This window comes from Stegostoma tigrinum, chromosome 10 (assembly GCF_030684315.1).
Source record: "Stegostoma tigrinum isolate sSteTig4 chromosome 10, sSteTig4.hap1, whole genome shotgun sequence".
NCBI classification, from domain to species: domain Eukaryota; kingdom Metazoa; phylum Chordata; class Chondrichthyes; order Orectolobiformes; family Stegostomatidae; genus Stegostoma; species Stegostoma tigrinum.
In genome coordinates this window covers 77,398,649-77,422,955 of record NC_081363.1, presented here as the reverse complement: position 1 = coordinate 77,422,955, position 24,307 = coordinate 77,398,649, and the positions used below count along the sequence as shown (strand labels likewise).

General features: G+C 46.6%; 1 protein-coding gene across 2 annotated transcripts in view; it reads left to right on the top strand.

Moving 5' to 3' along the window:
• The window catches only part of LOC125455712 (bcl-2-modifying factor-like), a 178,976-nt gene that overhangs the window by 7,429 nt on the left and 147,240 nt on the right, over positions 1-24,307 (top strand). For both annotated transcript variants that reach the window (XM_048538058.2, XM_048538059.2), the window contains exon 2: positions 11,199-11,544. In XM_048538058.2, the coding sequence (XP_048394015.1) occupies positions 11,271-11,544 (274 nt within the window). In that variant the 5' untranslated portion in view covers positions 11,199-11,270. The remainder of the gene's footprint in view (positions 1-11,198; positions 11,545-24,307) is intronic.

Below are 24,307 nucleotides of genomic sequence, written 5' to 3'. Positions count from 1 at the left end.
CCCACACCACACATGCTAAGTTCTGGAATTTTTTCTTCATTTGATTGCTGTACATTTCTTGCCCCCATCTCTCTTAGATGGGGAGAGTCTCACACTCTCTCTTTCTCTCCGCCTCTCCCTTTCTTTCTCCTTCTCTCTGTCTCTCCCTCACTTTCTGTCTCACCCCCTCACCCTTGCTCTCTCTCTCTCTTGCTCTTGCACTCTACCCACCTCCCTCTCTCTCTCTCTCCCTTTCTCTCTCTTACTCTCTCTGTCCCTCTCCCTCACTTTCTGTCTCGCGCCCTCACTCTTGCCCTCTCTCTCTCTCTTGCTCTCTACCCACCTCTCTCTCTCTCTCTCTCTCTCTCTCTCTCTCTCTCTCTCTCTCTCTCTCTCTCCCCCCCCCCCCCCCACCCAACTCCCTCTCTCTCCCTCTCTCCCTCTCTCCTTCTCTCTCTCCCTCCCTCTCTCCTTCTCTCTCTCGGGGAGGTGCTGGACTGTTACAGAAAATATTCTGGGCACCCAGGTTCGAATCCTGCCATAGCAGATAGTGGAATTTGAATTAAGTTTAATTAAAAATCTGGAATGTAGAGTCTCATGTCAACCATGAAATCATTGTCAATTGTTGGAAAACCCCATCTGGTTCACTAATGTCCTTTAGGGAAGGAAACTGCCATCCTTGCCTGGTCTGGTCTACATGTGACTCCAGACCCAAAGCAATGTGGTTGACTCTCAGCTTGCCTTCTGGGCATTTAGGGATAGACAATAAATGCTGGCCTAGTCAACAATGCCTATATTCTGTGAATGAATTAAAAAAAGCACACACACCCCTGCAACAAACAAATGTGCACTCATACACAGACATGCATTACATAGATACACACACATTCTCTCTTTCTCACATTCACACACACACACACACATCTTTCTGTCTCTCTCTCTCTCTCTCTCTCACGCGCACGCACACACACACACACACACACACAGATGCTCACAAAAATACACACACAAGTACACACACATACTCTCTCTCTCACACGCTCTCTCTCACACACACACACACACACACACACACACACACGCACACAACATACATTCTTCCTCTCTCTCACACATACTCTGCTTCATACAAACGCACACATTCTCTCTTTCTCTCCTTCACATACATACAAACTCTGTCTCTCTCTCTCTTTCTGTCTGTCTCACACACACACACACACACACACACACACACACACACACACACACACACGCTCACAAAAATACACACACACAAACACACACATTCTCTCTCTCTCACACGGTCTCACACACACACATGTACTCTCTCCCAAAGACCTTCCTACAACAGAAAAACAAGCCATTCAGGCTTGTAAATAGTCTTCATATTCCAAATGAGCCTCTGCCCATCCATCTCTATCTAACCCCTTCGATATAATCATATAATCATTGTATTATAGTCTGACAGAAGGCCAATCTGGATCCATTTATTCTTTCATCCTACATGTACCTACCTCACTTCTCCTTAAATGTGTCCATACTCTGAGCAGGTTTTAAATTCTTCATGTTAGCCTCAAAATTAAACTTTTGTTTGGATAAGTATTATCAGTTCTAAGTTTTACTTTTTTTTCTTTCTGAGTTCAACTCAAACAACTCTTTGTGGTAGCAAGTTCTACATTGTTAATACTCTTTGGATAAAGGAGTTTCTCTGAATTGCAGATTAGCATTATTGGTCACACCTTATGCTTTTTGCGATCCTTTCAATTCCTGTTATAACTCCAGGACCTTCTAATCTTCTTATGAAGCCAAAACTCCACTTGCCTAGATGGCTGCAGGTCCAAGATGCTTGACACCATCCAGGAAAAAGCAGCCCACTAGATTGGCACCAAATCCACAAGCATCCACTCTCTCCACCATCGACGTTTAGTAGTAACAGTGTGCATCATTCATCAAAATGCTCTACAGAAATTCATCAAGCCTCCCTCGGCAACATCTTCCAAATCCACGACCACTTCCATCCACAAAGACAAGGGCAGCTGATACATGGGAACACCAGGACAAACAAGTTGCCCTCCAAGCCACTGACCATCCTGACTTGCACATTCTTACAGTGTGTCTGGGTCAAAACCCTGAAATTCTCTCCTTAATGATGTCGTGGGTCTACCTTCAATGAATGGGCTAAAGCTGTTAGGAGGCAGCTCACCACCACCTTCTCAAGGGCAACTAAGGATGGATGATAACTGCTGGCCCAGCTAGTGACACCCAAATCCCATGAATCAATTTAGAAACGTACTACTGAGGTGTAGTAACTGTTGTATCGTTACACAGAACTCAGGAAGGCACTGTACTCTTAAGAAAGCTAGATGACTTCATAGTGCATGATGCTGTAGTGCAAGAGATCTCCATCTTACTCTCCACATTGAATCAACAGTTAGCAAGCATTCAGTTGATCAGTTGCTTAGTGAGCTGGTGAACGGTGAATGTAATATATTAATAAAACAAGTAAACGTTTTGCCTAGAATCTATATACAATTGTAAGATGTCATATGTAGTTAGTTGCTAATGAGCTTCTAGTCATCAGCGTCAATAAGCACCTGATTGTCTATGGTATATGTTATGTGGGGAACATGTACAACACCACGTGACATCATGATGACATAAGAACATAAAAAACAGGAGCAGGAGTAGGCTAATTGGCCCCTCGAGCTTGCTCCGCCATTCAATAAGATCATGGCTGGTCTTTTCGTGGACTCAGCTCCACTTACCAACCCATTCAAAAATCTATCTATCTTTGCCTTAAAAACATTCAATGAGGACTGCTTCACTGGGCAGGAAATTCCACAAGTTCACAACCCTTTGGGTGAAGAAGTTCCTCCCCCATTCAGTTCTAAATCTGCTCCCTCCTATTTTGAGGCTATGCCCCCCCCCAGTTGAAACTACCTCCCTGCATCTATGTTATCTATCCCCTTCATAATTTTGTATGTTTATATGACAGCAAGTGATCTTATCAGTCACTGTGTTTACAGAGGAATTTTGGCAGCCGATTTGCACTCAGAAAGTTCTCACAAGATCACAATGTAACAGTGAGCTGTGTTATTTGTTCAGTGTTGTTGGCCAGAAGGTAAATATCCCCCACTCTTCTTAGAATTGATGGATGAGACGATTTTGGCTGAGATGGGAGCTAAGTTTAACATTTAATACAAATGGTGGCATTTCCAACTTTCCTGCAGTTCTGCTGAAAGGCCAGCGACTTGAAATGTTCACTCTCATTTCCTCTCCTGACCTCCTGAAAGTTTCACACATTCTGTTTTTTCTGTTTCAGATTTCCAGCATTTGCTGTGTTTTGCTTTTGTCTCCGCAAGTGTCAGACTTGATCTGATAATCTTCTTGGCTCAGTCCTGTCTGCCTGAGACACAGCTGACTTTTGTTTGGTCGACAAACTCACCACGAACATTGATGAACATGCAGTTAACTGTTGTTCACTGAGGTAGGGATGTCGCCCTTAGAAATGCTTGTGTCACGGAACCAGTGACAGCTATAAGAAGGGGTCGTGTGCTGTTGGATCAAAGGCAACTTTGCTCCTGGAAAGATGCAGGATTTGGCAGTGGGGCAGTTTTTTTCTTTGTCTGTGGTACAAGTCTGGCAGCGCTGGTACAGCAGACTGGCCTCTGAATAGTACAAGAGTCTGGACAGTGACCTGAAGAATCTGCAATATCAGAGAATGCACCAACCCTGTGAGCCTGGGCATTTTCGATTTATTTGTGTGGGATACTCTCTTCCCATGTAAATATTGGCACTGCCTCGGGACCCCTCTTCTTGTATATATTGCCACTGCCCTGTCCAAGCAGGAGATCATTGAATATCTTCAAGGCAGAGACAGATAAGTTTCTTGATGAACCAGACTATCAAAGGTTATTAGGGTCAGCAAGAATTTGGATCTGACACAACAACCTTGACCAATGGCAGACCAGTCTTGAGAGCTGAATGGCCTGTTCTAGCTCCTGATTTGTGTGTCTGTTCCAATTATATTGGCACACTTTTTAATGTTAAATGTCGGTCTGTAGGAGGGCTACAGTATGTACTGAGATATACATAGCTGTTGTCCATTGTGGCTGTATTAAACAGGCACATCGTACAAAGTGGTAGGAGATGAGGATATTGTTGCAAAGGCACAGTGGATCTGCTGTTTGAATTGAGTGGGAGGGTGAGCCCCACTGACCGGTCAGCTACACCTGCGGAGCCTTAGTGCTCAAGACTGCCCCTTCTGTGCAGGACCTGACTGGATGCTAAGTGTGAGAACAGAGGCTGCAGTACCGCATTCTTCCGGAGGGGGCGATATCACTTGGCTGTGCAGGCTACTGGCTTGGATTTAGGAAGATAACAGAAGACTTGGAAGCAATGAGTAGAAATGCACTGCAGCCAAATCTTGCACACAGCTACATTGCCAAGAAGCAAGACTTTTTGTACAGTGCACAGGAGAAAATGTAATCTTTCCTCCAGCCTGGCACTTGTGCGAAACAAGGGGAAAATCGGTTCATTTTTGCTAATAAGGACTCTCGGTAATATGGAAATCCAAAGTTTGGTGTCCTTCCGGCTGTACTACTGCAGTCTTCCAAGTTCTGGTATGGGAATGGATTCTTTTGCAATAACAGCAGCCCCTTGTACATTATCTCAATGTGTATTCGACAAGGTAGGCCCCAGAAGGGGGCAAATAATTTGAATATGAGAGGCTACACAGCCAGTCTCTCCTGGTCTCTCTGCAACATTCCCGTTCAATGGTAGATATGGGTCAGATGGACAAATTCTGGCCAGCCCCGAGGCTGTTAAGATTCCTTTGAAGGATTCCGAGTGTGTTCAGCACAGACTAGTGATAGGAAGAATGTCTTTGTTGATTGCGTGGCTGTGTGCCTTGCTATCGACTGCATTTACTACTAAGGTGGTAGACTTTTTGAATGTCAAGTCCAGCTAGAGATGAGGCACATGTGCAATTTATTTAGGTGGAGATGGCGTAGGTTTAATTGAAGCATTGAAGAGGGCTTTGCGTGATTATTTAAATGTACGAGGTATAGAGTGAAGGCAGCAAAATAGCACTACTTCATGATGCTCATTTGGAGTGCTATTGCAGACACAGTGGGTTGAATGGCCATCTTTGCTCCGTAGCCCTTCTGGTGAATTGACTTTAGGAAGTAAAACCATTCCTACTTCGCCAGAGCCCATCCTAATTGCCCTCAAGTACTTTGCTTAAAGCTTCATTTACACTGCATTCACAGAAACAGAGTGGAATCAGGCCATTCAGCTCTATCCCTGTAACCCTGCATTTCCCATGGCTGGCCCACCCAGCTTGCACATCTCTACGCACTGTGGACAATCCAAATCCAGCATTGTCAATCCAGCCAACCTGCACATCTTTGGACTGCGGGAGGAAAAAGCAACACCGGAGGAACGCCACACAGACACAGGGAGAATGTGCAAACTGCACACAAACGTTCCATGAGGATGGAATCAAACCGGGGTCCCTAGAACGGTGAGGTAATGATGCTAACTACTCAGCCAGCAAGCATCCTTTGTTTGACTAAATGAGAAACTAGCATTCCTAGAGCAACCTTCACCCCCTCAGGGTGCGCTGGATAGCCAATTAAGTACTTTTTGAAGCGTGTGACTATGGTCATGTAGGAAATGTTGGCAACCAGGGGAAAATATGGCAGGTGGCAGTGGGATAAATATTAAGACAGCCAAAACACTCCTTTCTTTGTTTTAGGCTGCTGGGCAAGGCAGCGCTGGGTGTTTCAGAATGGTGGTTACGTTCCAGGGTACTGTGGTGCCCACACAGCCAGCAGGTCGAGACTTGTGATCTCAAACCATGATTGCTTGATCCTGGCTGCTCCTGGTTTCTGCAAAACATTGGAAAGCATCCCATCGGCACTCACGCATTTACCCGGCTCACAGTGCTGGGTACCGAGGGGGGTGGGGGGGTGGGTGGTGGACAAGCACTGTGGATAGCAAGAATGTCACCAGGCACTACTCTTACTGTGCACTGATATTGTGGCGAGATGCAGCTTTACACCCATCTTTGAGGCTTCATGTGGCTGGAAGCCTTGACAAATAACTTGGCTTACTTAAGACAGCAGCTGCATGGGAGGACCCACTGGCATGGTTAGTGTGGTTTGAAATTAAACTTGAGCGTGAAACAATTGCTCCATTCTTACTCTTCCCAAGCCTCTCCACAATTTGAACGCCTCTCTTAAACCTTCCCTGGCAGCTCCTCTCTGCCACGGAGAACGTTCCTACTGTTATCACCGTTGACTTTAGCCATCATCCCGTGTCTTTTGGGTCAGTCCTGAGCAATTCCTGCCCCTCCCTGCCCAATCCTTGTCCCTTCCCCTGAAGTGTGGGCAGGTTGGTTTTGGTGAAAGCAGCTGGCTGGAAATTTACAAAATCTACCACCATAGCTTTTTTCTTTCAAAAAAATAGTTTGACGCTAAAACTTCAATGCACCCTACCTTCCACCAATCCAGGTTAAATGGGGCCAGTACAAAAGCTTAGTGGTCTGTGGATGGTCAGTCTGGATGAGTCAACAAGCTTAAATATAATTCTTCCCCAAGATTGGCTTGAATGAGCCTCGACACAAGCATTGAGAACCTTTTTACAATCACAGGTAGACCAGTTCCTGAGGAAATATGCTACATGGGCCAAGCCCCATTTACTGTCCACCTCCAGCTGGCCTGAGGACACTGAGAGTCAACCATATTATGCAGGACTGGAGTCACTTGTAAGACCACAGAGTCATACAGCACGGACACAGACCCTTCAGTCCAAATTGTCCATGCTGACCAAAATTACCAAACTAAACTAGTCCCACTTGTCTGCCTTTTGCCCATATCCCTCTAAACCTTTCCTATTCACTTGCTTGTCCAAAGGTCTTTTAAATGTTGTAACTGTACTTGTATCTACCACTTTCCCTGGTAGTTTATTTCCACAAACAAACCATCCTCTGTGTGGGAAAAGCTGCACCTCAGGTCCCTCTTAAATCTTTCTCCAATCACCCGAAAAATATGCCCCTTAGTTTTGAACTCTCCCAACCTAGGGAAAATACATTTGCTATTCACCTTATCTCTGCCCCTCATGATTGTACAAACCTCTATAAGTTCACCCCTCAACCTCCTATCCAGCCTCTCCTTATAACTCAAACCTTCTAGTCCTGGCAACAACCTGGTATATATTTTCTGCACGCTCTGCAATTTAATAAGATCCTTCCTATAGCATGGTGACCAGAGCTAATACACAATTTTCCCAAAGTGGCCTCTCCAGCACCCTACACAACCTCAAAATGACATCCCAACTCCTGTATTCAATGGTCTAAACAATGAAGTCTGCCTACGATGCAACTTTAAACAAACTATGGACCTGAACTCCCAGGTCTCATTGTTCAGTCTGTAGATATTCTTGAAGCAGTTGGGTTTCTTTTTTGCAATAACCTGGTCACTTGGCACAACCATTTCTCTGATAGGGATCGACAATTCTTGTTCTAGTGAAATTGCTCATCGAAGCCTCACGACAATCGATCATAGCAGCCGAGCTGGGTGGCTGCAGCAGGATGTTTGAATGTGGATGGTTACAAACAGACCCAACATATCCAACAGATTTTTTTTGTATTTGAGCTCCACTTACTATTTCTCCCCAGTCCTGAACCATCTGTGGAACCAGGGACACTTCTATTGTACAGCCGGAATTGATCATTCTAGCTACTGCCTGTCGTTCAGTTTTGTTCCTGAGGTTAATACATTATCCAGAAATGTCTTCAGAGTAAACAGAGTGATTGATGCTGAAACTAGATTTGAATGTGTTGCTTTCCATAGCCATCACATTACCATAACAGGTGGTACGATGCCACAGTGGTTAGCATTGCTGCCTCACAGTGTTGGGAATCCAGGTTCAGTTCCATCCTCAGGTGACTGTTTGCATGCAATTTGCACATCCTCCCCATGCCTGTGTGAGTTTGCTCTGGTTTCCTCCCAAGGTCCAAAGATGTGCAGTGGAGGTGGATTGGCCATGCTAAATTGTCCAGGGATGTAAGGGTTAGGTGAGTTAGCCGGGGCACATGCAGGGTTACAGGGATGAGGCGGGTCTGGGTGGGATGCTTTTCAGACGGTTGGTGTGGACTCGGTGGGCTGAATGGCCTGCGTCTGCACTGTAGAGATTCTGTGATTCTTTTGGATGCAGAGTGGTCAGTACATTTTATGCAGGGGTAAGTCTTCAATCTGTGAGTTCTCACAGGCTGTGTCAAACCTTTAGAGTTTTGGAGTTGGGCCATTGGCTATCCAAATGGGACAAAAAGAAATACACATCTGTCTGAAGAGTTGGGTATCTCTAGCCAAGACAGATTGGTGCCATAACCGTGATATTCTTTCCTTTAGAAAAACTCTAAATTTTGCTTGAACTTTTTGTCGAGCCTTTTTGTTTTCCTTTCTGACGATGGAGCCGATAGAGATTTGATTCAGTTCTGCGTTTTGCCTTGAAAGGAAGCTATATATATGCGCACACATATATATACGCCTATGTAAATCACGTCGCGATCGTAAGGCCGACTCAGAGCCACCTTCCTTCCTGTTATGAAGCGTGGCAAGCGACGAGAGGCCAGAGCTCCCTGTGTAGGCTGCTTCCTCTCTCCATGTACCCCTCCCCCCCACCCCTCCTTCCTCCTTTCGTGCTCAGTTGAGGAGGTAAACATTACTTTCTCATAGAACTGAAAAAAAACCACAAAGTGGCTGAACCAGAGTGCGTGCTCTCTAAATATATCACCCAGTGGCCAAACAACGGAAATGAGACTGCTGCATGGCACTCGTGCTAGTGAGCTTGGACTCAGATGACTAAGCAGTTCGTCTCCAGAATCATGAAATCCAGAAAGGCTTCCATGGCAACAAGGCCTTGGAGGCCAGGCTGAGGCACCAGGTGGCTAGCTCAGGGCAGGAGGAGGAGAGGATGGAGTTTTAAAGACAGCTCCTTCATTTTCACATGTTCCTCACTCCCTTTTTACCATATCTGGAGAACCTGGAAAGAAGGAACTCCAAAGAAAATTTTTAAAAGCTGATTGAGTTTCATGTGTAAACAATCACATTGGGGGGAAGGGGGGGGGTGCGTGGGGAGTGGTCGGAGATGACTGCCTCGGCCTAACTCTAACGCTAAACCAGCCCCAGGCTGTGTTACTGACTGTCTCTCTCCCGATGTTAATCCGGCTCCCTTACCCTGTCAGTCAGTAACCCCTCTCCCCCAGCACCCGGTGTTATTGATTTGTCTCTTCCCCCGATGTTAATCCAGCTCACTCACACTGTCACTCAGTAACCCCTCTCCCTCTGCACACTGTGTTACTGACCGTATCTTTCCTGATGTTAATGCAGCTCACTCACACTGTCACTCAGTAACCCCTCTCCCCCTGCACACTGTGTTACTGACCGTATCTTTCCTGATGTTAATGCAGCTCACGCACACTGTCACTCAGGAAACCCCTCTCCCCCAGCACCCATTCTTTCTCTGTCTGTCTCCACCTACATCCACCTGTGACTGTAAACAAGGCCATCCTTTGCTCAATAACACAGTGACCTTGCTGCAAAGTGTTTGACATCAATTACAGTAAGAGTGCTGGCTTCTCACAGATGTCCTGCCTCCCTTGTGGTTGATTGTACCTTGTGTTTCGAGTTCTGCAGAAGGATGAAAGTGCTTCTGAAGAAGCCAGATGTCCTCTGAATGACTGATCACCCTACAGGTCTCCTGTAAGGACCCCAGAAGCTGAATATTAATCCCTCTGTCAGCCTTGGTTCACACAGTGTCACACACTTGTCCTAAGTCAGAAAATTGTGCCTTCAGGCCCCAGGGTCCTGAGACTGTCATCTAAGCTGATGTTCCAGTGCAGTGGTGAGGGATTGCTGCACATTTGAAGGTGCTGTCTTTCAGAAGGGGCTTTAAGCTGAGACCCCAACTGATCACTCATTTTAAGAGATCCCACGGTAGTCTTTGAAGAATATGACTTATCTTTAGTGCTGTGGTGAATATTCTCCATTGACTGGCATCACAAAAACCGAATTAGCTTTATCGTCACATGTACTCAAGTGAGCACATTGAAACGTTTACAAGTCGCCACTGACAGCGCTATCTTAGGTACATAAGGTATGGATTCTTAAGTACCATAGGATCTCGCTATTTGTCTTGTTATTGTTTGTGACTGCGTTTCAAACACATTTGCATCGTCGACAGCCAATGTTGAAGGGGTATAAGACATTCAACAGATGCCCCTATGCCTCTCCACTCCCACTCAGTGCCATTGTTTTTGTTGAAATGGGTTTGGTGGTGACATGCGCTCTTTTCATGCAGAATCATCTGGTGATTACCTGTTTTTGGCAACTGGGTTCACTTTGCGGTCTGGGCCCTGAACGGGTGCGCAGATGTAGGCCCATCAGACCTGTTGTCTGGCAATCAGCCTCCTAATTGTGTTTACAGCTCGTGGGACCCCAGTGGTACTCCCTACAGGCTAAAGCCAGCAGCACTTGGAAATGAACGTTCTGGTCATACTGATGGTCAGTTTTGCTGAGTCGGACCAGCACCTGTTACTCACTGGTTTTAGCGGATTTTCCTTTTGGGATAGCCCAGAGGGCTGTTAAGACTCAACCACTTCACTGTGGGTTTGGAGTCACAAGTACGCCAGACTGGGTAAGGATTTCCTTCCCTGAAAGACGTTTGTGGCCCAGATGGGCTCTTGCAACAAACTGACTTGATCTCCTGCCAGGTTCTTACTATGCCACGGCGAAGTTTGAACCAAGGCTCCTCAGAGCATCCACCTGGGGCTTTGGATGGCTCATCCAGCCACATTACCAACATGCCACCCCGGTTGGCAGCTGCGGTCTCAGTAGGCGAGAGGTGGGCCCTGGTCGGGCAGGAAGGCGAGAGCCTGTCACCCTGGGAAACATGGGGTGATATTTCCAAAGAGTGAAGCTGGCGGGAATCGAGGATCAAAAGGGGAATCCCCTAGGCCAGTGTGTTTGGGATGGACTGTTTCTGGTTACTGATTTGGCCCCAGTGATTGGTATCCCTAAACAGTCCGGGATTACAGTTTCACCTGGTGTTGATCCTCCAAGGAGGCAAAAAATGGGAAGCATCAGGTCAGTTCATTGCAGATCGAAACACAGAGGAATCATTTGATTAACCTCCTCCTTTGTGTCTCCTCGTAGGAAACTGCCTCGATTTCCCTTCCTGGCAAAGCTTGTGCCAAGAAGCAGTCGTGAAGGCCGCTGTTGGATGACATGGATCTGTGCGAGACGGAGGAGCGCGATAGCGACGATGAAGTTTTTGACCTGGACTTGACGGCCCCGGACAGCGGCTACAGTGACACCAGCGGGACCTTCGCATCCGGTGCCTCTCCGACCTGGACTGCCAGTCGCCAGCGGCTGTACCCTCCAACACAGCCGCTGCACTTGTATGGAGCCGGGGGCATCCAGGAGGAACAGTGTGACCGAGGGACACAAACCTCAAGCTCTAGCCCCCCAGTTGAAAGTGAACCGCAAAGACTATTCTATGGTAATACTTCCGTGCTGCCTGCTTCCTTCCCCGATTATTTTTAATCCCATGTTGTGCGATTGGATGGATGACGTGCTGTTAGATGATGCTGGAAATTTTGGCCTCGAGATTGATGGGTCTTCTTTGAGAGTGGCAGCTTCAAGCACAGTCCATCTGCCTCTGGGATCTTATTTCAAATAAATGCAACCATCCATATCTCTCTGACTATCTGCCTTTCCTCTATCTCTATGCCCCCTTCTCTCTCCTTCATCTTTCCCTGCCCTCCCATTTATTTCTCATCTTCTTCTTTGCCTTCTCACTGGCTCTCTCTCTCTCTCTCTCTCTCTCTCTCTCTCTCTCTGCTCTATCTCTGTCTCGTTCCCTCCACCCTCCCTCTCTCCTCTTATCCTCTTCCCAGTCTCCTTCTTCCAGTCCTCCTCTCTCCCTTGCTTCACCTGTACCACTCTCTTCCCCTCTCCCCCCCATCACCTCCCCTCCCCCCATTTGTCTCTCTCTCTGCCTACCCCTACCCCTCTGTCTCTGTCTCTGTCTCTGTCTCTCTCTCTCTCTCTCTCTCTCTCTCTCTCTCTCTCTCTCTCTCTCTCTCTCTCTCTCTCTCTATCTCTCTCTATATCTCTCTCTGTCTCTCTCTCGCTTGCTTTCTCTATCCCGCTGCCCACCTCTTCTCTCCTCCCTTCCCCCTTGGGCCTGATGTTAACCCATTATAAAAGCCATTACTAGTCCAGTCGCATCACCATTGTCTCCCTCTATTTGGTGGCTGCCACCTCATTAAGTGAGAGGCAGGCATTATGGATGTACTATTCTGTAGCAACAAGTGGAAGGAACAAAACCAGAGGCTGGGAAACGATGGAAGTCGGAAAATTAGTGGTTGTGTGTGGGTTAAGTATGGAAAAGCATGGACCTCTGCTTCCCTGTGCTGAGACTTAATGAATTTGATCCAAAGGGCAGGCAAATAAAATGGGAGTGTAGGGACGAGAATGCATAGAAATCCGTGAGGGGGTTAACTTTGGAAGGGTAAATAGCTTGGGTCAGAATCATGAGGTCTAAGGAATATGAGGGCTCACAATTAATGACCATGACGGCCAGATTCATGGGAGCAAATTGATGTTATTGCAGTTACCTCCTTTATTATTCAACCAAAATGCCCGTCACTTGCATTTCCAAATTCCCATTTCAGCTGTAGACAAAGGGTCCAGCTGGACATAGGTGTCTGCTTCCTGCCTGCCATTTTGGGGTCATGGGTGTCTGTGTAGTGTCTTTAAAAATGACTACCATGTGGCTCAATTCCTAGACCTAGCTGAGATGTGCACAAACTGTGATAACCACGTGTTTATGGGGCCTACCAGGCATCGCCAACTTGACTGGAGAGCATTTTCCTGGCAAATGAAATAAGGTGTGACGTGAGGGACAGAAAGTGGTGCTGGCCGCCGCTATCAATGTGCTACTCAGTGTTGACAGTTCTAGCATGGGGGACTGGTTAACTGCTGAAGAACCACTGAGAAACAGGCAAACTTCAAGAGGTTCCCTGCAGCCTGGAGCCTGTGAATGAGAAGGCTCATTTGGCAGCTCGGATTGGAGCTTAGTGGATGGCACTCTCTTCATTCAGAGAGTCAGAAATCGTGGATTTTAGTCCCACCTCAGACCCCTGGGATTTTGCACGATGCACCAATGCTGCCTTCCAGCTGAAATGTCAAATTATGGCTTTGTCTGCCATTTCCGATGGATGTTTTAAAAAAAAGTTAAAAGAGTGGAAGGAGGGCTTCCAGATATCCTAAGCTGTGTAATTACAACAGATGACCTTGCTTTATCTGGGACCTTGCTGTGCATAAATTAGCTGTAGTGTTTTGCTGGCTTACGTCAGTGATTGCGCTTCAAAAGCTGCAAAGGAGTCTGGGCCGTTCCTGAGGCAGTGAATTCCCTTGTATGCGTTTGCCGATGGCAGCCAACTCTCCCTCAGTACCAGCACTTTCAGTTCATCCCACTGTCTCAGTTGCCTGACTGACTATCCCATCTCCAGTACTGCAGACTCAACCTCAGCCACGGCTGCAGCTCTGTTCTATGGCCACCAGCTTCATACCTCCGCCAGGCAATTCTCTGAGGTCAATGCAGACCGTTCCCAGCCTTGGTCTCCTCAAATTAAGCTTCTGATCTCACATTCTTGCCCTCACCAAGAGCAGCTATTTCCACTCCCTTGGCATCTCCCAAGTCCACCCGGCCTCAGCTCATCTGGGTGGCACGGTGGCTCAGTGCTTAGCACTGCTGCCTCACAGCTCCAGGGACCTGGATTCAAACCCATCCTCGGGCGACCGTCTGTGCGGAGTTTGCACGTTCTCCCCGTGTCTCCATGGGTTTCCTCCGGGAGCTCCGGTTTCCTCCCATGTTCCAAAGATGTGCAGGTTAGGGTGGATTAGATGTGCTAAATTGCCCATGGTATCCAGGGCTGTGTAGATTAGGTGGATTAGCCATGGGGAACGCAGGATCTTGGGGATTGGATGGGATGCTGTTTGGAGAGTTGGTGTGTGGACTCGATAGGCCAAATGGCCTGCTTCCACACTGTAGGGATTCTGTGACCTGCCCCTGAGCCCCCTGTTCTTACCTCGAGGCTTACCTATGCTCAATCATGTATTTCTAATATCCATTTGTTCGGGCCTGTGTCAAATTGTCTTTTGTAGTGTCTGTGGGTTATAGTGAATACTCACAGAAGGCAGTGAATCCTGCACCTTCCCATGCCAGTCCCTTTATCTGACAATGCTGAATGGATTGTCTCACGAGATAGAACGCTCGGCCAGATTCAGTATCTTATTGTTGCATTCTGTGTATGCTGTAGTAGCAGTTTAGAAATAAAGCTAACTGCACATGCAGGGGATGGAGTGGTGGTACAATTGGAGTTAACACTGATGCCCACAGATTGGTATTGGTAAAGGCATCAGCTTTGGATATGGAGCTAAACTGGATGAATGGGCTAGAGGTACATGTCAGCTATTTTAAGGACTTTTAAGGGGCTGAATGGCCTGTTTCCCATTCCCTTATAAGAGCTGGTGTTTACGGTCTTCGATAGAACATGGTTTCTTCCCAATCCTGTTTAAAACCACTGCTCAGCATTCACAGTGATGCTTTTGAACAAATGCCCAGGCAGGAGGCAGCGTGGCTTTAGTTATTTACACTGAGGTGGAGTATTAGGTGCCGGGACAACTCATGCAGATGTGTTCATGAGCACTGAAAAAAGAAAATACCCAATGATCTGTGTGTGTGAGAATGAGTTTTGTTTCATTCATGCATGGGATGGGGGCGTGGCTTTTATTACCCATCTCGGAGGATGGTTAAGAGTCAACCTGGTTAGGATGGCACTTTTCCTTTCCCAAAGGGTGCGAGTGAACTGGATAGTTTCTTACCTGACAATTGACAGTGGATTCACGGTCACCTTTAGACTCTTATACACACAGATGGTGGAATTGTGTGTGTATATGTGTGTGTGTGTAGAGCGTGGAGAGAGAGAGAGAGACAGAGTGAGTCAGTGAGAATGTGTGAGTGAGATTGTGAGTGAGAGGAAGTATGTTTGAGAGTGAATGAGTGAGATAATATGTGTTAGCCCGTGTATGTGAGTCAGTGAGATTCTGTTAGACTGTGTGTGCTGCTGTGCGTGTATTTGATTGTGTGTTTGTGTGTGTGTGTGTGTGTGTGTGTGTGTGTGTGTATGTGCATTTGTGTGTGAGACAGTAAGAGTGTGTTAGTCTGTGTATATGACTGTGTGTCAGCCTTTGTGTGTGAGAGAGTAAGTGAATGTGTGTGTCTGTATGTATGTGAGAGTGTCTGGTAGTGTGTTTGTGTGAGAGAGTGAGTGAGTGAGTGTGTTAGTCTGTGTGTGTGGGGGAGAGTCTGTGTTAGTCTGTGTGTGTGGGGAGAGTGATTGAGAGTGTGTGTCAGTCTATGTGTATGTGAGCGAGAGTGAGTGGAAGTGTGTTTGTATGAGAGAGTATGTGGTATTGTGTTTGTGTGAGAGTGTGTGTTTGTGTGTGTGGGGAAGAGTGAGTGAGAGTGTGTTTGCGTGTGTGGGGAAGAGTGAATGAGAACGGAGATAATGGGAACTGCAGATGCTGGAGAATCCAAGATAACAAAGTGTGAAGCTGGATGAACACAGCAGGCCCAGCAGCATCTCAGGAGCACAAAAGCTGACGTTTCAGGCCTAGACCCTTCATCAGAGCTCTGATGAAGAGTCTAGACCTGAAACGTCAGCTTTTGTGCTCCTGAGATGCTGCTTGGCCTACAGTGAATGAGAACGTGTGTGTTTGTGTGTGTGTGGGGAAGAGTGAGTGAGAACATGTGTGGGGAAGAGTGAGTGAGAGTGTGTCAGTGTGCGAGTAAGTGTGTGTCAGTTTGTGTGTGAGTAAGAGTGTGTCAGCTTGTGTGCGAGTGAGTATATGTGTGTGTGAGTGAGTATGTTTGCGTGTGTGTGTGAGTATGTTTGCGTGTGTGTGTGAGTATGTTTGCGTGTGTGTGTGAGTATGTTTGTGTGTGTGTGTGTGTGTGTGTGTGTGTGTGTGTGTGTGTGAGTGATTTATTGAAGGACCTGTCAGCACGTGTGGAATTTTCCCCAAACTTCGTGCCGTCCCCCACCCCTTCTATCTCTCCGTCTGCCCCCAACACTCACTCTTCCCTACCACTTCCTGTAGCAAAAGTGAGCAAACAGACATTTTATTTTTAAGCGGGTGGGAAGGGGGAAGTGAATGTTCTGTCTAGCAGGAGTGGAGTTTACGATCTGTTCTGAGGTGCTGTGTTGGGCTGTGCTGAGCAATATCTGAGAGGGATGTGCAGCGCTGGTTCAGCAACATTTCTGGCTGCTTTTCGAGCCCCATGCTCGTGAGCACACTCCCCAAATCATCACCAGCACTTCACTGTGGACATACGGGTGGGGAAGGCATTTGAGGTAGACATTTTGGCAGCTGAAGGCGAAACTTCAACTGATAGTAGGGCAACCTACTAACCCTGCACACAAGCTTCAACTCTTGTCTCGGTAGCTCAGAGGGAGTTAGTGAAGCAGTGAGAGGTTGTGGGCTTTTTTAATCATCGCAGGCACCAAATCACCCAACCAGCACCCTTCCAACCTTCCCTGCCCACCAGAGAGAAGAAGGCTTGCTTCCAAACTTCTGGAAGTCTTAAGGCAGAATGGGCTCCATACTTCCATGCATGGGGGCCTGAGAAATGGCCTGAGCGACTGAAAACTTTCCAAGTTCAACTCTACCCCCCCCTCCCCCAAATTACTTGAAGTCTCATGCTCTCAGCGAAGAGCATCACCCCAGCAGCACCATGGACAGCGGAAAGGCTCATTTTAGGATCCAGGCTACTCAAACCAATCAGGAGAGGCTGTAGAAACTCCATTCCTGACACACAGACCACAGCAGAGCGGCCTGGCGCCACTTCCCGGCTGTAATTAAGGATGAGTGACAGGTCCTGGCGCTTACCAGCAACCCCATCCTCCCGTTAACAAACTGAGCAAACCTCTACTCTGAAGCCTGCAGAAAAATATTTCCTGGCTGATGTTACAGGGAGCTCTGTTCCTCCCGGTTTATTCGAGTTTGATTCCTGGGATGTGCATGTTTTTCCACATTCATTTCCTCAGCAGCCTATCACTCAGCTCTTCTTCTGAATTCTACTTAGCCAAGAGTCTGTCCCTATCAATCTTCTCCATATTTTCGCCACTCCCTTCCTCATTACCGTTTTAAGTTTTAACAACTATCTCCCCACTGCCCCACTTAATCGTTCCCTGGCTGTCTCAAGGGCTGGTGCAATCTTGAGTGGGCTGCAGACAGCACAAATATTCCAAGCTTTCTGGCTATTCCTTTCTGGCTAGCACTCCTGATTGACTAGAACTGTAATTTCTTGCTCTTTTATCCTGTGCCTCTTGTCATGAGGTTCCATCTTTGTTTGTCCCCTTCGATTCTCCTTAGCCCCATTATATGGCACTGCAACCTCACAGCGCCAAGAACCTAGGCTCGATTCCGCCCTCGGGTGATTGTCTGTGTGGAGTTTGCACATTCTCCCCATGTCTGCGTGGGTTTCCTTCGGGTGCTCCAGTTTCTTCCCACAGTCCAAAGATATGCAGGTTAGGTGGATTGACTATACTAAGTTGCCCATAGTGTCCAGGGATGTGTAGGTTAGTGGCTTAGCCGTGGGAAATGAAGGGATGGGGTAGGAGGTGGATCTGGGAGGGATGCTCTTCTCCAGAGGTTTGATGTGTACTCAATGGACTGAATGGCCTGCTTTTACGCTGTAGGAACTAGATACTTACGTATTATAGCTTTTCAACTTGTGTGCTAGGGCCCATAGAGCTATTGTCCCTCTCTGTGTGTTTGCATCCACGTCCGTCTTCCTTACTTTCAAAGAATATTGCCTTAGAGACCCAGAAATATACACACACAAAGCTTTGAAGGTAGCAGGGCAGCTTGAGGAATTGATGAAAAGTTGTGGTGAGATCTTAGACTTGACAAGAGAAGCAGAGAAATAGCGATGGGCCTTTATAAAACACAAATTCATCCTCCGCTGCAGCTTGGTATGGAATATGAAGGCTTCAGACAGGGCGCAGAAAAGATTGCTGAGAATGGTTCCACTCTCGGCTACAAGGATAGACTGAAGGGGTTGAAGATTGAGAAGAAATTGTTTTAGAGGTACTCAAAATGCACAGGGGTCAGGACAGAATAGAAGATCCAGATATAAGATGATTGATGAAGGACCCAAAGGTAACTCGAGCATGTAGGGGTGGAGTGGTCCAGTGGTATTCTCACAAGATGAGTAATTCAGAGACCTATATTAATTTTTGGGGACACAGGTTCAAATCCCACTGGGGGTAGATGATGGAATTTAATAAATATTGAATGTAAGGATAATCTCATAGATGGTAACCATGTATCTACCTTTGATTGTTGCCAAAACCCATCTGGTTTGCTTGTGTCCTGAAGAGAAGGAAATCTCCAGTCCTTACCTGGTCAAGTCTATGTGTGACTCCAGACCCACAGCAATATGTGGTTGACTCTTAACTGTCTTCTGAAATGGCCACTAAGTTTAAGCAGAATTAGGGACGGACAAGGAATGTTCTTGTCAGTGATGCTTACATCCCATGAAAAAGAAAAACTTTTTTTCTTTTAAGGCTGGCAAGTGGTTAGGATGGAAATACAATACAAACAGGAGGATGCTGTAGTGCATTCAGTTGTGGCTTTCTGTAGGGAACTGGATAAGCACTTGAAGAAAAATGTGATGCAAAGTGTGCCAATGGGACTAGCTAAGCTGAATTGCAGAGATCTGGCACCAGCTCCAACGTCTGAGCAAACTGCTTAGTGCTGTAGTCATTTTATGATTCTAAGCATGTTGCCCATCATATTTTAAAAGCCAGGAAAAACAATGTTCACTGTACTTGCCTGGTGGAGATTAACTCGTCAATTACATTATGGTGCAGAGCAGTACCGTGGTGGCAAGAGTTATATCATGAGGACATGTTGCATGGACTTTGAATTGCTCTGAGTCAAGGTAGTTTGGGACTAATCTAATTGAAGTTTTTGAATTCTTTGGAAAAGTTGATAGGGGCGATAAGCAGGAACAGTTCCTCCAAGTGGGAGAATAATGTTAAAATTGAGCCAGGCCATTCAGGAGTATCAAGAAACATTTCTTCTGCCTCATGGTTGCGGAAATTTGTAAGTTTCAGAATTGAAACTGATATGGTTTCTGTTTAGTAAGGCTCTCAAGGACTTCATAGAAGACTTCATAGATCACTACAGTGTGGAAACAGGCCCTTCGGCCCAACAAGGCCACACCAACACTAGGAGCAACTTTGGACTTTGGAACCAAGGTGAACAATTGGAGTTTAGGTGTAGATTAGAGATGATCTAATCAAACACTGGGGTAGGATGGAAGGGCTGAATGTCCTATAGCTGTTGCTATAAAACCAGCCAAATAATTTTTTCACTCCAGGCGTGGTTAAATGTAATCTATAAAGTAAAAGACCTGTTTATCCACTGGAAATGAGGTTGGAGAGGTAGCAATCTATAATAATGCAAATAAATGTATGTACATGTTGGATGGGAAGGAGCCAATGTGCCCCGCAATCATGACACGTACGCTACCCACCGACTGTGTAAAGGAGAAGTGATCAGACAAGTAGATGACCACTGCCATCCTGGGTGGGAGATCACGACTCCTCACCCAGCTTCTGACAGTTCTCTCCACATTTGCCATTTACACCTGAGCATGCCATACCTGGGTAAGGAAGCAAAGTTGCAAAAAGTTACCAGAGGCGTTATCATTTGGGTCAAACTTTGAAGCCTTGTAAACCCTTCCTAAAATGTTTACCCAGACGCCAAGTGTACCACTTGGAGAGTGTGGATGGTCAGCCCCATTTTCAAAAATGACCCCACGTACTACACAAACTGTGGCCATGTCTGAACCTCTTTCACACTATCACCACACAGGCCACATTACAATGCACCCAGTTATAAGGCACAGGAAAATAGTGCATGTGTTTGAGGGGTGAAAAATTGATTACTAATGTAAGTGTGTTGTGGCTGAAATGGGAGGTGGAATTCAACATCGATATTGTAAAAAGACATGAGTTTTAGGGCTTTCTAACTATGCTGCGGTAACGAATACTCACTCTTTCATAATGAAGTTACCCCTGAATTTTTAACTGGATTCATTAAAGTCCACCTTATTTTCATCACCCCGTTTTGGACTCCCCACAAATGATAAAAAAACTTCTCTCCTCCCACACTATCAAAAGATTCCTTAACTTTAAAGGCGTTAATTAGATCACTTCATTCTTTTGCGTTCTGCAGAAAAGAGCCCAAACTTGCCTAGCCTTCGCTAGTAGGTGCATCCTCTTAATTTAGGTGAGATCTTTGTTAGCTTACATTCTCCACTGTCCCTACATTATTGTTGTAAGTTGGAGACTGGAAAGTTTTTTTTCCCATTATCCTTGGGGAAATGTGACATCACTGGCAAGGTGTTACCCATCCCTATTTGTTCTTGAACTTGTTACAGCCATTTCAGAGGGCATTTAAAAGTCAACCACATTGCTGTGGGTCTGGAGTCACGTGTAGGCGAGACTGGGTAAGGGCACCGTGTTGCATTCCCAAAAGGACATGAGTGAACCAGGAGGATTTTTTTTATGGTAGATAATGATTGATATCATGATCAATATTACAGAGATTAGCTTTCAATTCCAGATTTATTCATTGGAGTTGAATTCCATCTGCTGTCGGTGTGGGTGGATCTTTCATTTGCTGAAGAATTGGAAGTTCCCATGGGAACGCTGTGTAGGGGCCATGGCCTGGAATTGGCTCCCAGTTCTGGGTCCCAGGCCTAAATTGAAATTGCAACAGCAGAAAACCACAGTGCAGAATCTGGGCTGTTGCTGCAGTGCAGGCTGGAGGGAGTACTGCGTTGGCTGCTGGTTAGTGCATTGAAGTTTCTGCCCACCATCTCAGTTGGATGTCAATGAGCCACCAACATGATGGACAAGGAACAGGCGAGTTCTTGTTAATCTCTCCCCTGGGGTCCTGGTCAATATTTTGCCCTCTGGGTCAGTATTTTATTCATGATGCGTTTCAAGTTCACGCATTTTGATGTGGCCCAAAAGAGCTTAACTGGTTCTCAAGTGCGTTTGGACATCGCAAGAGACATTACACAAGCTCAAACGTTTCTTTCTGGGGATTTAAATGCCTTGTCACCATCATTTCTTTCCCCTTTATGTGCAGCACATCAGTTTGTAGCAGCAGGGTTGCAATGCTACTGCTTTTAGCTTGTGAGGGGCCCAGATTTTATCAATAGTCACATGTCGGTTAAGAACGCGTATGAAACTGATGGTCTACAGAGGAGCTGTTGCCCGTCATGGGGGCCAATCGCTGTGATGACGCATCTTGATAAGATGCTTTCCTAAATAGCCCACAACCTCTCCCCTCCTTGAATAGTCTCCATCAAAGCCATGCAATCTCCCGCCAAGAATGGAAATGCTCCCCAGTGAAAATACAATGTTACCCCCTACCTTCCCCTGTCAATCCCCCTTGCCTCCCCACTATCCATGGCCCAACCAGGTGATTAAGTCTAGTTAAGGAGATCACATGAACTGAGTGCCAGAGGAACCCACTGGTACTCCAGTGAAGAATGGGTGCAGCTCTCCCTTCTAAAGCAGGTAGAAATTCACTGGCTGGCGTACCAGCCAGCAATGTGTCATAGTGGCTCCGGGAGCCATTCAATCTCGAGACTATTCTTCTTTCCTCATACTTACAGAGTGCAAACTTGTGGTTAATGACCTCCTCCCTAATTGCCAGAGTCATGCTGACCTTGGCATGGGTTTTGTGCTTACTAACTGGATACACTGTCCCAAAGCAGTCTGTTGGCAGAGTGGTGTATTTATACTAGCATTTGTCTTCCAAATCCAGTCATTAATCTAAAAGTTCATAGTATTCCAGGCTGCTTGTAATGGTCTTTCTATACTCGATATCATTTCATTTTTCTGAGTTTGTGCAGGAAATGTTGCTTTTCATTTAAAAAAAACTAACAGCACATTAAAATGGTCCAAAACTGTTCACAGGGCCAGTTTAAAAAGAAATGTAATTTGTCACTGAGGAGATACTGGAACAAGTGAGCATAGAGTCATAGAGAGGTACAGCACAGAGACAGACCTTTCAGTCCAACTCATCCATTCCAACCAAAGATCCTAAACTGATCTAGTCCCATTTGCGAGCATTTGGCCCATATCCCTCTAAACCCTTCCTATTCATGTACCCATCCAGATGCCTTTTAAATGTTGTAATTGTACCTGCCTCCATCACCTCCTCTGGCAGTTCATTTCATACACCCTTGGTTCCTCTTGAGTCTCTTTTAAATCTTTCCCCCTTAAACCTATGCATTGTAGTTTTGAACACCCCTACCCTGGGGAAAAGACCTTGACTGTTCACCCTATCCATGCCCCTCATGCCCTTATAAACCATTACAAGGTCACCCCTCAGCCTCCAAAACTCCGGGGAAAATAGCCCCAGCCTACTCAGCCTGTCCCTATAGCTCAAACCCTCCAACCCTGGCAACACACTTGTAAATCTTTTCTGAACTCTTTCAACGTTTCTTAGAGCAGATAGACCAGAATTAAATGCAGTATTGCAAAAGTGGCCTAACCAATGTCCTGTACAGCCGCAACATGACCTCCCAGCTCCCTATATTCATTGCACTGTCCAATAAAAGCAAGGGTACCAAATGCCTTCTTCACAAGTTGGTTAGAAACTCATGTCATCAGGTGCATCTTAAATGAGGAGAGAAGGGTAGTGAAGCAGAGAGGTTCAGAAAAGAAATTCTAAAGATTAGAATATGAGCACCAGGGTGTGGATTTTATGGATGGAATTTTATAGGAACCTGAGTGACGTGTAACAAGAAATGTGTGTAGAGGCCTGGCACTCTATTGGGAACATGACTTTTAACTAAGTTCTGGGCCTCAGGCCCATTTTCTCACTAGGTAGCGGCAAGCCCACTAAGGGCTGGGGGTGGCGGAGATTATTGCCTGTTCATGAGCCTGTTAGGCGCACAGCTCACCTCCCTGATGTGCAGCTGCCCATCCTTCACGCAGCAAACTGAATAGCAAGAATTCTCAGCCTGGCGATAGGGGATGGTACCTGGGTGATTCCAGCTCGCTTCAAATGTATTCCATGCTGGACACTAGGCTCCAGTGCCCTGGAGGAGCGCTGAATGGCTTCCAGCCGCATGCATCCTGTGCCCATGGAAATTGGCATCCAATATACAATAGCCTCTAAGAGCCCTCATGGCATATCTCTGATTCACTCGTGGGACGCTTTTGCACTTCAGTGCTGCCCCGGTAACTCTTTTTGTGATGCTGCTGCAAGGACGCTGTATGCTCAAGGAGACACTTCCAGCTGATTGACCATTACGCACTCCTGGGCTCTTTCCTTTGCTCTTTTCACGCAACACTCACTCCAAACCTACTTGAATGCTCACAGCATTCCCTCACTTGCCTTGCTTTTTTGCAATTTGCTGCTCAGCCAGAGATGCCTGGCTCACCAGCGCTGCTATTTTGCAGTTTCAGGCAGACACAAAGCTAGTAAACTTGTCATAATTGTCAGCAGTTCTCAGTCAAGTCAAGAGGGATAGCAGAAATCCTGGCACAGTAAGTCAGGAGCATCCCCCAATATCAGTCCTTTGGATACAGTCAGCCAGCAGCTCTGGGCAGTCAATTAGGATCGTCTCCTTCTGAGGCATCAAGTCAGTCAGGCAGACTACTCACTCACCCATCTTGAGTCTTTGTGCCCTTTTGGGGGGCTGCTTTGCCTCTGGAATGAGGAAAAATGTAGGTTTTATGGGAGATGCAAGTAGGTGGCACAGCTCTCGCTGTTGGTATAGGTGGGGAGGTATCCTGAGTGAATGAGTGGGCAGCACAGAGAACGTACAGGGTCAGTGGTGTTGGAGGTTACAGTGAGAGAGGGAAGATGGTGCATGCAACAGTGAGAGTGGTAGAGCATGAGCCATGCTGGGAGGTAGGAGTGATAGAGTGAGGGTTATAGGGGGTAGAGGAGAGAACATGGTGGCACTTGCTGGAGGATTGGGGAAACTCATTGACCTTCTGTGGACAGTTGAGACTGCGCAAATCTGGGTGGCAGCCTTGGACCAGGCTGGCATGGTCTAGTGTCATGCCCTTCACTGCTGGTCCTGAGGGTTGGGGTGGGGTGGGGCGGGGCACGGTGGTAAAGGGTGCAGCACTCTTTTTGGCAGGAAC